The 13,929-nt window shown below is 39.8% G+C and overlaps 1 protein-coding gene across 2 annotated transcripts in view; it reads right to left on the bottom strand.

Annotated features, from left to right (window-relative positions):
• SCML4 (Scm polycomb group protein like 4) overlaps window positions 1-13,929 on the bottom strand; it is a 124,177-nt gene that overhangs the window by 52,805 nt on the left and 57,443 nt on the right. For both annotated transcript variants that reach the window (XR_006104409.1, XM_042471597.1), the window contains exon 2: window positions 10,693-10,904. Coding sequence is in view for 1 of the 2 variants with exons in the window: in XM_042471597.1 (XP_042327531.1) it covers window positions 10,693-10,893 (201 nt within the window). In the remaining variant the exon portion in view is untranslated. The remainder of the gene's footprint in view (window positions 1-10,692; window positions 10,905-13,929) is intronic.

Raw genomic sequence — 13,929 nt, 5'->3', positions numbered from 1 at the left:
CCCTAGTACCACTGCCACCATGCCACATTTTGCCCATCAGTAATGGGCCCATATTTCCTCCTTATTTGTTGTCAGAGAAGACTCTTTTGTTTTGCTTTTTGATGGGAACCAGGTGGTCCTCCAGGTGTTGCTGGACTGAAGTCTCTACCAGTCCTAGCTAACATAGGAGAATATCGCACTGCCTTACTTCCCAACTTCAGTGCAGGCTGAAACGTTTTTTAAACGAGCATTATCCGGAGACATCCTGTACTCGATCTTGTTTCCCATCTTTTGCAAAGTACAGGAGACATCTAGATTGAGTACGGGATGCCAAGATCAGGTGCAGGATGCCTCTGGACTGGGCACAGAGGAGTATGCTAACACCCATTTTAAAAAAGTTTCAATCTGCACTGAGGTTGGGAGGTAAGGCAGTGTGATAATCTCCAGTGTCTGTGATGAGGCATGAAGGGAGTTGCATTCCCTAACCATCTCAACAGCCATTCCACATTCCTTTTAAAAAATCTCTGCACTTTAAATCCACTGCTGGTGTTTTACATTCTCCACTGATAATCAGTTGTCAGTATTTTGATTGTTTTAATGGCTGATTTGTATTTGAGGGAATTATTTGTTCTTAAACTGTTAATTGTTTGAACATGGTTTATATTTTACTCTGTGCTTAGAATTACTTATGTAGAAAACCAAAGCATAAACAACAAACCAAAGTGAAATGATCTACAATTAATATTAAATGTGTATCCAGGGTTAGCAATGTTGACCATAGAACAAAGTCTAATAACATCCAAAAACTACAAAACAGCAATACCTTTATTAAGCCAATCAAAATGAAAAAAAATTGCATCATGCATTTTATGCATTTTGCTTGTCTCAATAAAGATATTACTGTTTTGTGAATTTTGGATGCTACTTTATTGAGTGTATAGTTTATTGTATCAAGAAATAATGTCCACCTTTGTGTCAGATCCTCACCCAGACCACAGTGTTTCTTCCTCCCACCCGATTTCTGCACATGCTTCAACCCTCGTCACTCCATTGCTATGAGCAGCATTTAAAATACTGTATACAAGTTATCATCCCCAAGTAAAGATCTGGCACAACTATATGCAGAGAACGTCATGGAGAGTCACACAGACTCAAGATGGAAGGATTCAAAACATCTGCCATTTGCTGTGTTTTTATATATCTTTATCATACAGGTCAAGCCTGTACCTTTGTGAAATGGTTAGAATAATTACAAAGACAACATCTGCCTTTAATTTTTTGCTCTGTGATGGAAATTGACCCAACAGCATCTGATTTATCTACATGAGTTTCCTAAGCAATCAATTTCCTGATCAATCTATCTCCATGGAGATCAGTTACTTTATGAGAAATTCAATGTTCTCTGTTTAAGAAAGAGGCAGTTAGCTTCACACAGGGCTGGGACAGCATGGATCACAAAGAAAGTTACTTCCCTGTTGCTAATGGAATTGAAATTTTATTACCTACATTTTACTGTCCTTTGTCCCTAGTCCTTGCATGGACAAGAAGGGGACAGGCCTTTGCCTGCATGGGGATCCCTCCAGACCACCTTAATTGAAAACAGAAGTAACATCTGAGACAAAATGTAGGTATGTGACTCTACCATTGTCACCTTTCTTCTCATGTTTGCTTTTTGAGATCTTTGCCTGATGAAGAAGCTAATGAAGCTTCCAAAGCTTGCATGATATATTTTGTGCATTTTGGTTGGCCAATAATACTATCAATGTTTTGTGTATTTTTTATTTTGTGGTATTTTGCTGATCAACCAAAAAAAAGGAAAGCATGACAAAAGTGGTCACTGTTTTACAGCAGTTTTATAGCACCAGACACAACTGTGGGAGATTTTAGTCTAACCTAAGTAATGACAAAAATGATGACCATGGAAGATCCACAAGAATTCATCCTAGATAACGAGAAAATTGAAATTGTAAAAAACAAAACGAAACAAACATCTGGTTCAAATATTGATCAGACTAGAGACAAGGAAGGGCAAGAAATCAGAAGAAGACTAGGAAGGGTATTTGTGAAAGAAATAGACAAGATCATAAATTGTTAAGACATAATTCTGTATACTAAAGTGTGGTTAATCCAAGCCATTGTATTCCTGGACAGTAAAAAAAAAAAAAAAAAAGCAAACAGGAAAAAATAAAATTGTTTGAGATGTGGTACAGGAGAACTGTCCTGAGAATACCATGGGTGGCCAAGAAGTCAAACAAATAGGTTGAACAGATCAAGCCTGAATTCTCCTTGGAAGCTAAGATGACTAAATTGAAACTGTCATACTTTGGATGCATCATGAGGAAAAATAAAAACAATGATGCTAGGAAAGTTGGAAGGCAGTAGAAAGAGAGGAAGATAGCATGCCAGATACATGTAGGACAAGAACAGAGAGGTAGAGGAGAGGGAGTCTAGGAGATGTCTTATCCATAGGGTCTCCAAGAGTTGAAGTCAACTCAAAGGCAACTAACAACAAAATATTGTCATTCAGTCATAATTTATTATGGTCCATGGACCAAAATTTAGACATTTGGTCAAGACATACAAATTCAGGACAAAATATTGATGAACCTATGACTCTGGTACATGCACAGGGTGCATAATGGATTTTCATGGACCCCAGAATCTCTGATGTCTATGCCCTGTAGATCAATGATATCAGCCTGTGGTACCTACCGTCTATATTCAACTATACGTCAAACTCATGTATAAGTTGAGCTTCGGATTTTGATATGACCCATGCATAAATTGAGAGTAAAATTTAGGGGCATGTAACTCACTCACCTGGAAGAAAACCCCATTAAAAATAATGAGGCTTATTTCTAACATGTGTAGGACTACACTGGGAGCAGTGCAGAGATCATTCTGACAAATGGTGGTGGGCTGGTGACTTGTGGGGTGGTAAATCCATTTCAGAGTTTAGTCCAAACTTTAAAAGAATTCTACAAGGTGCTGAGCTTCATCCCCAAAAAGGCCAGCACCCCAGATAGCCCATTTAAAATTCATATTAAAACTTGGCATAGATTCCTCACTGCACTGACATAAAAGCTACCAGTCATCACTGATGACAAAAGGGGATCATGTATAAACTCTTTTCTGCCTTTATGTATCTATAATAGTCTGATTATATCAAACATGAAGGTTTAATGACAACTGCAAAAAATGTCAAATATATCTTAGGGATAATAAAGATGAATTTACTATCGTTTTTGGAGAAAAACAAATCTCCATCACAATAAATTTTAAAGCAAACTGTAAATTCTTTGTGTGTGTGTGAAATACAGACACATTTTGATCCATCTGTTCTGTAATAATCCAGCAATTAGCTACCATAAAGAAGTTGGTTGCCTGCCATTTGAGTGTGCAAAAGCTTTTAGAAATGCACATAAAAGTCTCACAGTAGCAGGGACCCATGCCATTTCTGAGCTAATTAAACCAAGAGATCTACCCATCAGAAAATGTAGTCTCAGAATTTACCAGCAAGTGAACTGTGAGTGAGAGCTGTATGCTTTGATAGTGGGAACTATGCATGAGAGACAGAAAAGGTTTCTTGCAGAAACTGAAATGTTGCTTCAGTGTACAAATCTTCCAGTGGTAATGAACAGCGCAAAGTCAGATGTGTTGAGCATTACAGATTGCTGATGTCAACCTCAGAATCTGAAGCCATTGCTTACTAAAGGATGTCTTATTTCTGGTTTTCATTCATCAAGAAACAGCATCACCCCTGAACATGCCAGTCTTATATACTAGATGACAGGAATGATTGCGTTAAGCTAGACCCAATAAATAATGTATGATTTTTCAATTTACTGCCTCCTCCTTTTTCTTCTTCTATCGTGCAAAAAAGAAAATGTATTTTTGTCAGGCTGTATTAAACCAATTATGTTTTTTTTAATGCAAATGTTATTGTTGCTGCAGGAATTGAAATACAACGTTGCCTCCAACTCCTTATAGTTGAAGGAACTCAAGAACACTTAGGAACAGTTTTGTTGCACTCTATAATACTATGGAGCGTATCCCATGGCTTAAGAAATCAATTTACCTCTACGTGGCTTAAATCTTAATTTGGGTGGCATCCTAATATTATCGCAAGGTTTTTGCCACCTAATTTGCCACGTGAATACAGCACGGGTCCATTACTGCTTCCAGGAGCACTCCAGTGGCAGGGACATAGCCAAGGGGGGGGGGGTTCTTGGGGTCTGGACCCCCCCTTCCATTAGAAAAATGAATGGTGTGTGCTGCTGCGCTACTGCGCCCAAGCCCCATTATAATGGTGGCACTTAGTCTGGACCCCCCCTTCCTAAAATCCTGGCTACGTCCCTGCCAGTGGCCATTTTCTTAACTCAGAAAACTCCCAGATCCAAAAGGAGTGCTCCTGGAAGCAGGGATGGTCCCAGATTCTATTCAGGCAGCAAATTAGGTGGCAAAAACCTTGTGATAATATCAGGATGCCGCCTGAATTAAGATTTAAGCTGGATAGAGGTAAATCGTTTTATTAGGCTATGGGATAAGTGCCTATATGTAGTCACTTTGGGCCTGAACAGACAGGCCAAAATAAAACTGCTTCATGTCACTTTGGAGGTATGCTGTTTAAATGATGCATATGTCCTAAGAGTCCGGAATCTGCACCAAAGCCATGTTCCAGTCCTAAGGACTGGAGCAGAGCTTAGGTGCAGCTTCTGGCCTCTTAAGATGCATGTATCATTTAAAGAGCATATCTCCAAAGTGATCCAAATCAGCTTTATTTTGGCCTGTCTGTTCGGGCCCAAACACAGCATATGTGAGGTAGATCAAAAAACTTTGTTTTTTGATAGGAAGAGAAGGGAAAGGAAGTGGAGGGGAGGGGAAGGAGGGAGGGAGGGAGGGAAGAATAGAAAATGCTCCTTCCAGCAAAGAAAGTTAACTTTCAGATACAAAGCAATAGCGCCCAAACTTTTATGCAGTACACTACATCATCATCAAAAGGCTTTATGGACCACCACGTAAGCAAAACAGATCAAATTTTTAAAATATAAACTTAAAAGAAAAACTAGTGAAGATCTAGTTTTACACATTCAAAGACACCTCTCCAAGTTCATTCCTGGGCACTCTAAATTCAGACAAATCTGAAAGGCCGATGAAATTCCCCTCCGAAAGAGTCAAAGGTTGTAGGCCAATGACAATGTAGGCCAAAGCTCCGTCACCACAGATCACTTGTCGTAAGCATGTGGACCCTAATTACTCCACAGAGGACATGGTGAGAACCCCCGATTACCCACTGTCAGCTGTTTTTAAATCAGTGGGGATTCCACACTAAAATATAGTTGCCCTGATGTTAACATTTAGTGAGGATTGATGGTGCCACATAAACTAAGGATTAAGAATGTAGCAACCCAAAAGCATTCTCAATTACAAGGACCTTGACTATGGAACTCCCTCGATCTACCCAGATATAGATGTCACTTACCTGTATATACTCAACTATAAGTCGACCTCATGTATAAGTCAAGGGCAGATTTTGAAGCAAAAATTATGGATTTTGCTATGATCCATGGATAGGTCAAGGGTAAAACTTGGAGGCTTCTTCAGTATATGTATGTGTGCCTGCAGCAAGAGGGACTCCCATTGAGGCTTTTTGCTTCAGTGTTAGCTTTCATTTTAGCCTTCGTGCAGGCAGGGGACAGACTCTTAAACAAACAGCAATATCAATCAGTCACCCAGGACTCTTTCTGCTTGGCTCAAGAGAGAAAGAAACTGCATGGGGAAATCTGAAAGAGATGCTATCACATTACCATAGTGACCCATAAATAAGTCAACCTGGGATTTTGGGGTCAATTTTTGGGCATAAATTTTAAGACTTATAGACGAGTATATACGGTACGTCTTACAAACTTTTTGTATCAACTGAAGTACTGTATTCACTCAGACCTCTAGCTGAATCTGTGTTGCTGTAGGTTGTAAAGTTTAAAAGTGTAGCAAGAGAAATAGTGACTTGAATTCTGTTGCTAGTCCTTCCTAAAGTAGACCCATTGACTTAAAGAAAGTGTTTCAACCTATGTGCTGACTATGAGAGCTGCTTCTGCACTCTGAATTCAGTTGGCAGCAACTGAAGTAAATGGAGGACAAGGAGGGAAAGTTGAAAGAGGAGAGAGAAAATGAGGCATTGTAAAATCAGTTTGAAAAGTGAGACAACACATCTTTTAATCAGGACAGTCTCTGCCACATTGGGATAGTTGGAAGATATTCTGGCCATCACAATTCAAAAAGGACATTGAGAAACTGGACCATATTAAAAGAACCATTGCCCTGATTCTATTCCTCTTTTAATGCCACAGGGAAAACAAGGCGTGTAGGGGAAAGAATGTAGGCGAGAGCACAGTAGGCCCTCTCCACATTCACTGGGGTTAGGGGCTTATGAGCCCCATGAAAGTGGGGGGGGAGGGCTTTTTTTTACCTGAGAGAATACCTCTCTACAGATCTCTAGTCTCTTCAGCCCAACTCTACGGTCAACATCCACTGGAAATTGAAGACAGAATTGGGCTGGAGGACCTACAAGTACCTAAAGAAGTGTTGTCTCCAGGAATCTAGGAAACCATGTCCTATGAGGAACGACTTAGGGAGCTGGGGATGTTTAGCCTGGAGAAAAGAAGATTAAGAGGTGATATGATAGCCCTGTTTAAATATCTGAAGGGGTGTCACATCGAGGAGGGAACAAGCTTGTTTTCTGCTGCTCCAGAGAACAGGACCCAGAACAATGGATCCAAGCTGCAGGAAAAGAGATTCCACCTCAACATTAGGAGGAACTTCCTGACAGTAAGGGCTGTTCGACAGTGGAACAAACTCCCTCGGAGTGTAGTGGAGTCTCCTTCTTTGGAAGTCTTTAAGCAGAGGCTGGATGGCTATCTGTCGGGGATGCTTTGATATGGATTTCTGGGGTTGGACTGGATGGCCCTTGTGGTCTCTTCCAACTCTATGATTCTATGATTCTACTAGTTCCCCTCCTGCAAAAATAATTTGATGTTGCAAATGTTCAAAAATTCAGGGTTGTTTGTAGAGAAGAAGTGTCAGAAGACTTGAACTTCTAAAAAACAACAACAACAACAAACCCTCAGTGACCTCAAAGCGGCCATTATGGATGACTAAATATACTTTAAGGAGGGATTCATTGCACTGAAATACAGTTCTTTAAAGTCTTCCAGGACTCTGTTTCTTGAACTAAAACCCATCAAACTACAGCCTCTTCATTGCTTTACTGACTGACAAAATTGTAAGGGAAAGATGGTGAAAAACCAGCAATCAACAGAGACCAGGGACAGGGGAGAGAATGATACATAAGGAGCATAAAGGGAGATGTACTCTGTTGCCATGTATTTTCTCTATTTTATAGAAGCAATTTTCCATTCTACAGTTCATGAAAGGAAAATAATAATTACAGAAAAAAACACAGAATGGACACTGGAGCAATGACAGAACTCCTGTGTTACACATATCACTAGTTGTCACTATTTTTTTGCCTCCTAATAGCAGATTTTGCATTGGCTCCTTCAAAAGTAATATTTAGTGTTTACATTGCCCTCCTTAACCTGGCAGTTTCAAGATCCTTGGACTACAAATCCCACAATCTGTTTGAGAGCTGGAGTGATGGGAACTGTTGTCCAATATGTTTGGAAATTGCAGGATGTGAAAATGTAACTTAAAAATTAACTAAATAATGTTTATCCTACAGCTCTAACAATCTGTACAATTAGGTTTGGTCACTGAGCTCCATTTTAATCCCATTTTTTCACTCCTACTAAAGTATTTCCTGTTCATTTACCCTGCACATAACCAGGAGTTTGCTTGAATTAGAAAAGGTGAGTAAGGAATGGTTATTTTTATTCTCGTTAGGATATAACTGACTCAGGAGATTATTGCACCCAAGAATCTGGCTCAGCTCCAGGCTATCTGGAAGACCATCTCTCCCTGTATGAGCTGGTATGGGACCTGAGATTATCAGAAGAGGTGCTTCTCTCAATTGCAAGTGTGGGGACATGAGAGAGGCCTTCACGGTGGCTCCCCCAAGACTCTGGAACTGCCTTCTCAGAGAGACCAGAATGGTCGCCTCCTTATTGTCTTTCCAACAGCAAGCCAAAACCTTTCTATTCAAACAGGCTTTTAAAACAAAATTTTTAAAGCATGGTCTTGGGTGCTGTACTGTTTTAATTGTACAATTATATAAGCACAATTTTTAAGTACTGTACACATTTTAAAGCTCTTTTATCTTTTTCAATTGCATTTTATTCTTTTAATGTGTGGTATGTTATAGTACTGTAATAGTATAATTCTATTTTAATGCTCACATTTTGTATCTTTTTAATTGTATTGTTCTTTTAAACTATGATCCACTTTGAGTCCCAGTTTTTGGGGGAAAGCAGGATAGAAATAAAGAAGGAGGAGAAGGAGGGATATTTTCTGAGCTACTGAGTGGCTGCATCCTCTCCTTCACCACTTAGAGTTAAGAAACACTATCTGCAAAGGTCAGTGATAGAGCATATGCTTTGCATGCTGGGGTCAGGGCAGGATATAAAATACAGTTCTTAGCCTCTCTGGTTTAAAGAATTGGGCATGTACATAACAACCACAGAAGTCTGGGGTAGTTTCCTTATCACTCATCTTTTCCCCCTAAACCCTATCCCTTTGATCTAAACATTGGGATAGCTGTTTATGCAAAGGGGGAGAGACCTTAAAGAAATAAGGATTTCTTAAATGGAACATCTGGAAAATGGGTTTATTTGAAATAAACTCTGCAATGCTGTACTCATTTGCCATGGAGTAACCCCTATTGGACTAAATAGGTTTACGGTAGGCATGTATATAACTTTGCTGTACTTTCACAGCAGTAATATATTAATGAAGATGTAACTAGCAGAGTCGCTAAATTTCTTGCAGCTGCTATTACCCTTCGGAGAGACAATTTAAAACAGATTCAGTGAACTCTGGAAGTCTAATTATGGCTGATATTGTTATTAAAACATGTAATCTGTTGTATGAAATTTTATCTTTTATAAACTGATTGATGAGGTTTTCCTATATGGTTATAGGATGGTCTATAGGGTTGTTTTTTTATACTGTTCTATTGTTTTTATCAATTTTTGTTATTGATATGCAGACTATGCTAAAGAAATTCTTTGAAACATTTTTACAACCTTTTAAAACACCCTGCAATTTGACACATGTTAGAGTTTCTATGACTGTATAAGTGGGCATTACTGTATTGAATTGTATTTTATCGCTGTGCTGGCTGTGTGCCGTAATAAATATGCATGTATCACCTCTGAGTAGACATGTGTATGGATGATTTTTTTTTAATGAAAGTAAATGACAAAGGTACAAAATCACATTTATCACTATATAGGCACAATATTTTAAAGAATCAATTAAGGGATAGTAGTTTATTCTGTATAAAGGTTTATGATACCTTAAAATATAATAAGAATTAAAAACTGTACACTGAGAATTTTCATGTAACAAGGAGCAGCTTTTTTCTAAATTTGGCAGTGAATGTCGAGGAAAACAGGAAGGATTCATTGAAGAAAGGTAAGAGATATATATACCACACAGACAGATCTTGTGTGATTAAGGAAGTGTCAAAAGCAAACCGCAGCTAAGCAGATTTTAAACCAGCTTCCCAGCTTTATCCACAACTCCAGCTTTTCACTTTCCCCTCCCCACAACCTCTGCTCAGCCTTTCAATTAGAAACCAACAGAATTGGCATGTTAAGTAAACCTTTAACAATGAAGGGGAAAGTGCCCAGTTTGAATAAGGCATAAGGTACTGGGAATGAAAAAGAGATAAAACCTCATTAACCTTGTGTGCAATTTGTTTTGTTATGTTAAACTGTGAAATTGCTGATGTTCTGCCCTCCCTTAAGGCAATACAAAATTAAAATGTAACAAATTATTTCTAATGAATAATTTCCAAGCTCTAAATCAGACTAAAAACAACAAAAGCGCCCACTGAAATTCTCACTGAGTGACTGCGCATGGAGCAAAATTGTCATGACTGAGCTTGAAGCAAAGGGAAAAGGCAAACAGGAGGAGAGCAGTTTGTGTGGTTGCTTGCTGCATGATATATAGTATACACAGAATCATCTGGAAGACGGAAATGGCCTGAAATAATCATGGCAACAGCTTTGAACAGGCTTCTAACCAGTTCTGCCCTAATGTGATCAGAGCTTGGAAATAACTTGTAAACACTGCATTGTTTGGAATTATTTCCTCTTTCCAGTAAACAAAGGTGTTGTTATTTTCATTGTTGATCAAGATTCACTAATTACTTTTTTAAAATAACCTTTTGAGCTCTGAATGCAACTTTGCAAGATAGCCCTTTCCGCTCCCTAGGCACCCAGCAACAGCAAACATAAGAATCATGATATTTGTTGACATCTTTTCCATTTGTATTAATGCATGTGGCCAGAAATTGTGGCATCCATTGCCTTCAACAACTGGCCCAGACAACAGTCAGTCTAAAGAGAGCAGCAGGCCTACTGAATCTGGAAGCAAAGGTCTTGGGCCTGACAGGTCAGATAACAGGTCTTAGATTGTCTACTGAAATCCTTAATAGCATTGCAGAAAATGTTCTGTTCAATTGATACAGATATACTCTAAACAGAGACCCCCCAAAAGCCATCTATCCAATGAATTAGGTAGGTCACATACCTTATATCCTGGCTTCCTCCCTCGCTTCTTTGGGATCTTCACAACTGGCAAAGAACCAGCTGGTGCAGAATAAAGATTATGAACAGCCATTTTCATAGGAGTAGAATGCAGTGGGGGCCTTCCTCTTTTTCTACCAGGTATTCTGGGAGACTGCATGTCAACAGTATCCAGTCCTGGAGGCAGTGATGGTAAATGATTCATTAGGAAAGGATCTGCAACCAGGAAAAAAAGAGGCACTGTTCAAAAACAGGGGGCAGTACACAATTTCTTTGTTGCTAGGATATCATTCACTATCAAGAGTTAATCATACTATATGGTGTGAAGATGGGTGGCTTCCATGTCATGGGAGCAGTGAATCCACTTTGAGTTTTAATCAAAACTTTATAGGCGTTAAACAGTATGATGAACCTATTTGTGACATAGGGTTGAACACCTTGTATGTTGGGACTAAATTCCAAAGCAGCGGGGTGTTATCAGTACGCTGATGACACCCAAATATACTTCTCCATGTCCTGGTCAACAGCTCTGATGACAGATGACATCTCTCCTCTCAATCAGTGTCTTGAGGCAGTAATGGACTGGATGAGGAAAAATAACCTCAAGTTGAATCCAGACAAAATGGAGGTACTTACAGTAGGGCCCCCCAAACTAGATATCGAATTGCAACCTCCAGTCCTAGATGGGGTCACGATCTCCTCAAAGGACTGGGAGTGCTCCTAGATCCATCGCTTCTCATGACAAATCAAGTGAATGTGGCTGTCAGGAGTGCCTGCTATCAGCTTTGGCTGATATGCCAGCTGCACCCTTTCCTAGAAGTAAGGGACCTAGAAACTGTAGTACATGCACTGGTAACTTCATGACTTGACTTCTGCAATGCGCTCTACATGGGGCTACTGTTGTGCCTAGTCCGGAAACTTTAATTAGTGCAAAATATGGCAGCCAGGCTAGTCACCAGAAAAACTAGGAGTGACCAGATAACACCTGTTTTGAAATCACTTCACTGGCTGCCTATCAGTTTCTAGGCGCAGTACAAGGTGTTGGTTATTACCTTTAAAGCCCTACATGGCTTGGGTCCAACCTATTTGAGGGATCGCCTACTCTCATATAATCCACCCCACACACTCTTTAAAGACCAGATTAACTGCTACCTCCCAGAGGACCTTTTCTGCAATGGCTCCCAGACTATGGAACAGCCTGCCGGATGAGATCCGTCAGATTACCAGCTTCAAAAAAACCTGTCAAGACGGATCTCTTCCGGCATGCCTTTTCTTACACATATTTGAAATTCAGAAAACCTTTCTACTCCACAGAGTGTTCAGGGTGTTTTTTTTTAAAAAAAAAATAGTGGAGAATTTCATGACTATACAAATAGTGTTGCGTGTCCAGGGGGCATGGTCATTATGCAAATAAAGACCTGACACAGAAAAATGAACGGCAAAAGGCCACAACTCTTTATTGATTACAGTTGCAATTAGTTGGCACTAGCATGGGATAGGATCAGGGCAACGGCCACCCCACCTGCTGCCCGATGAAACCCACAAACCTTTGGCTTCGACTGGAGAATGGAAGTGGAGCCCCTTAGGACTCACCTGGCTGGCCACCCAACCAGGCAAGACCCCCCAGTACATCCACTTGAACGGGAGTTGCCGGAAATCCCCAAGCGCAGCCATTTCTGGTGCACTCCCCTCCCCAGGTCCCTTAAGGGGACCTCCCACCTGTACCCCTTCCAGAGTACTGGAATCCACCCCAGATCCTACTGCCATGCTGTGCTCACAGAGTTGTGACAAAAACAGGCATGCACAAAGGAAGGGAAGGTGGGAAATGCTGAGGAGCAATTGGCCCAAGCAGGCTGGCAGGGCAGCAAGATATGCAGGCTGGTTGGACCTGAATGAAGACTAGGCTGAGTAGTCTTCATTCAGGCCCACCACCCAGTGCAGCCAATCAGGAGAGAACCAGACACTTACCCTGTTTTGGGCAGCAAAACAGCTGTGGGTAAGTCCCGCAGCCGCCATTTACTTTAAAGAAGAATGTGCTAACCCCCAAAAAGAAGTGTGCATATTTAGGAAATCAAAGCAGCAATTTAAAAAAAATATTGAAGATTGGTTGTCATCTTTAATATGGAAACAAATCCATTCAGCTCCCATTTTTAGCCTTTACAGGAGGGTTACATTAATAATGTAATGAGAATTGCTTCAATATTCATGATGACAGACCCCCAGTAAAAATTACTTCAGATCTGTTAAGTAGGGAAGAATTTCATCTCCCCAGTGATAATATATTGTGGTTAGGAAAGTGGGAAACTGGAGTATCTCCATGTATTTCCTTGATGGAAGATGGTTGGGCTTTGTTACTCGGTGTCATTCTGCAAGGATCATCTGAAAAAGCCTTAAACCTAACCTCTGGATTAAAGTCATACTGTAGCTATAACTATAGCTCTGACTTTATTTTTTATAGCCACAGTCCATTACAATTTAGTACACTAAAATAAAATACAGAATTAGTGTAATGTATCTGGAAAAACATACCTAAAATGGCTGAAATTACGAAAAATAATATTTATAATAAAACTTTCCCTTCTAATATAAAAGGCACACCAAGCCACTCCCATATTAAAATAAACATAGATACAATTTTGTTGTGTGTATTCTGTTCCCCTTGCTAATTTTTTGGTGCTTGATTTTAATTTTATAGCAGCTAGAGCAAAATTAGTAACCTGTGCAGTAATGAAAATATCACAACCTCCTCAAGGAGTACATGTCTGTTTCATAAAGAACAAGGAATGCAAGCAAGACATTTTGCCTCAGGGATTTATGCAGTAGGCAACCTAATGAACAGTGGGCAATATCCTCATCAGACTTACAGATGCAATATCTTTGGTACTTTGCATGTTATTAAACCTCCCATCCAGAAAGGTAGCAGGCATACATTTGAGTGGTAGAGCTGTATTTTTTAAAAGAGGATTAAGGACATATCCATACTGCTGATGGCAATGTGGTTGTGTGCTCAGTTAACTCCTATTACTCAGTACACTATGGTTCAGCTTTTGTATCATATTAGAAGTGTGCATATTCAACTTCTACATTAGGCATTGACTGTGGAATTGCCACACCACTCCCTCTGTGTCGTGTCTTTCTAGATTGTAAGCCTGAGGGCAGGGAACCGTCCAATTAAAAAAATTGTATGTACAGCACTGTGTAAATTTACAGCGCTTTATAAATAAAGGTTAATAATAATAAT

This window comes from Sceloporus undulatus, chromosome 1, assembly GCF_019175285.1.
Source record: "Sceloporus undulatus isolate JIND9_A2432 ecotype Alabama chromosome 1, SceUnd_v1.1, whole genome shotgun sequence".
NCBI lineage: Eukaryota > Metazoa > Chordata > Lepidosauria > Squamata > Phrynosomatidae > Sceloporus > Sceloporus undulatus.
Note: the sequence above shows the minus strand (reverse complement) of the source record. Positions and strands in the feature narration are given on the sequence as shown.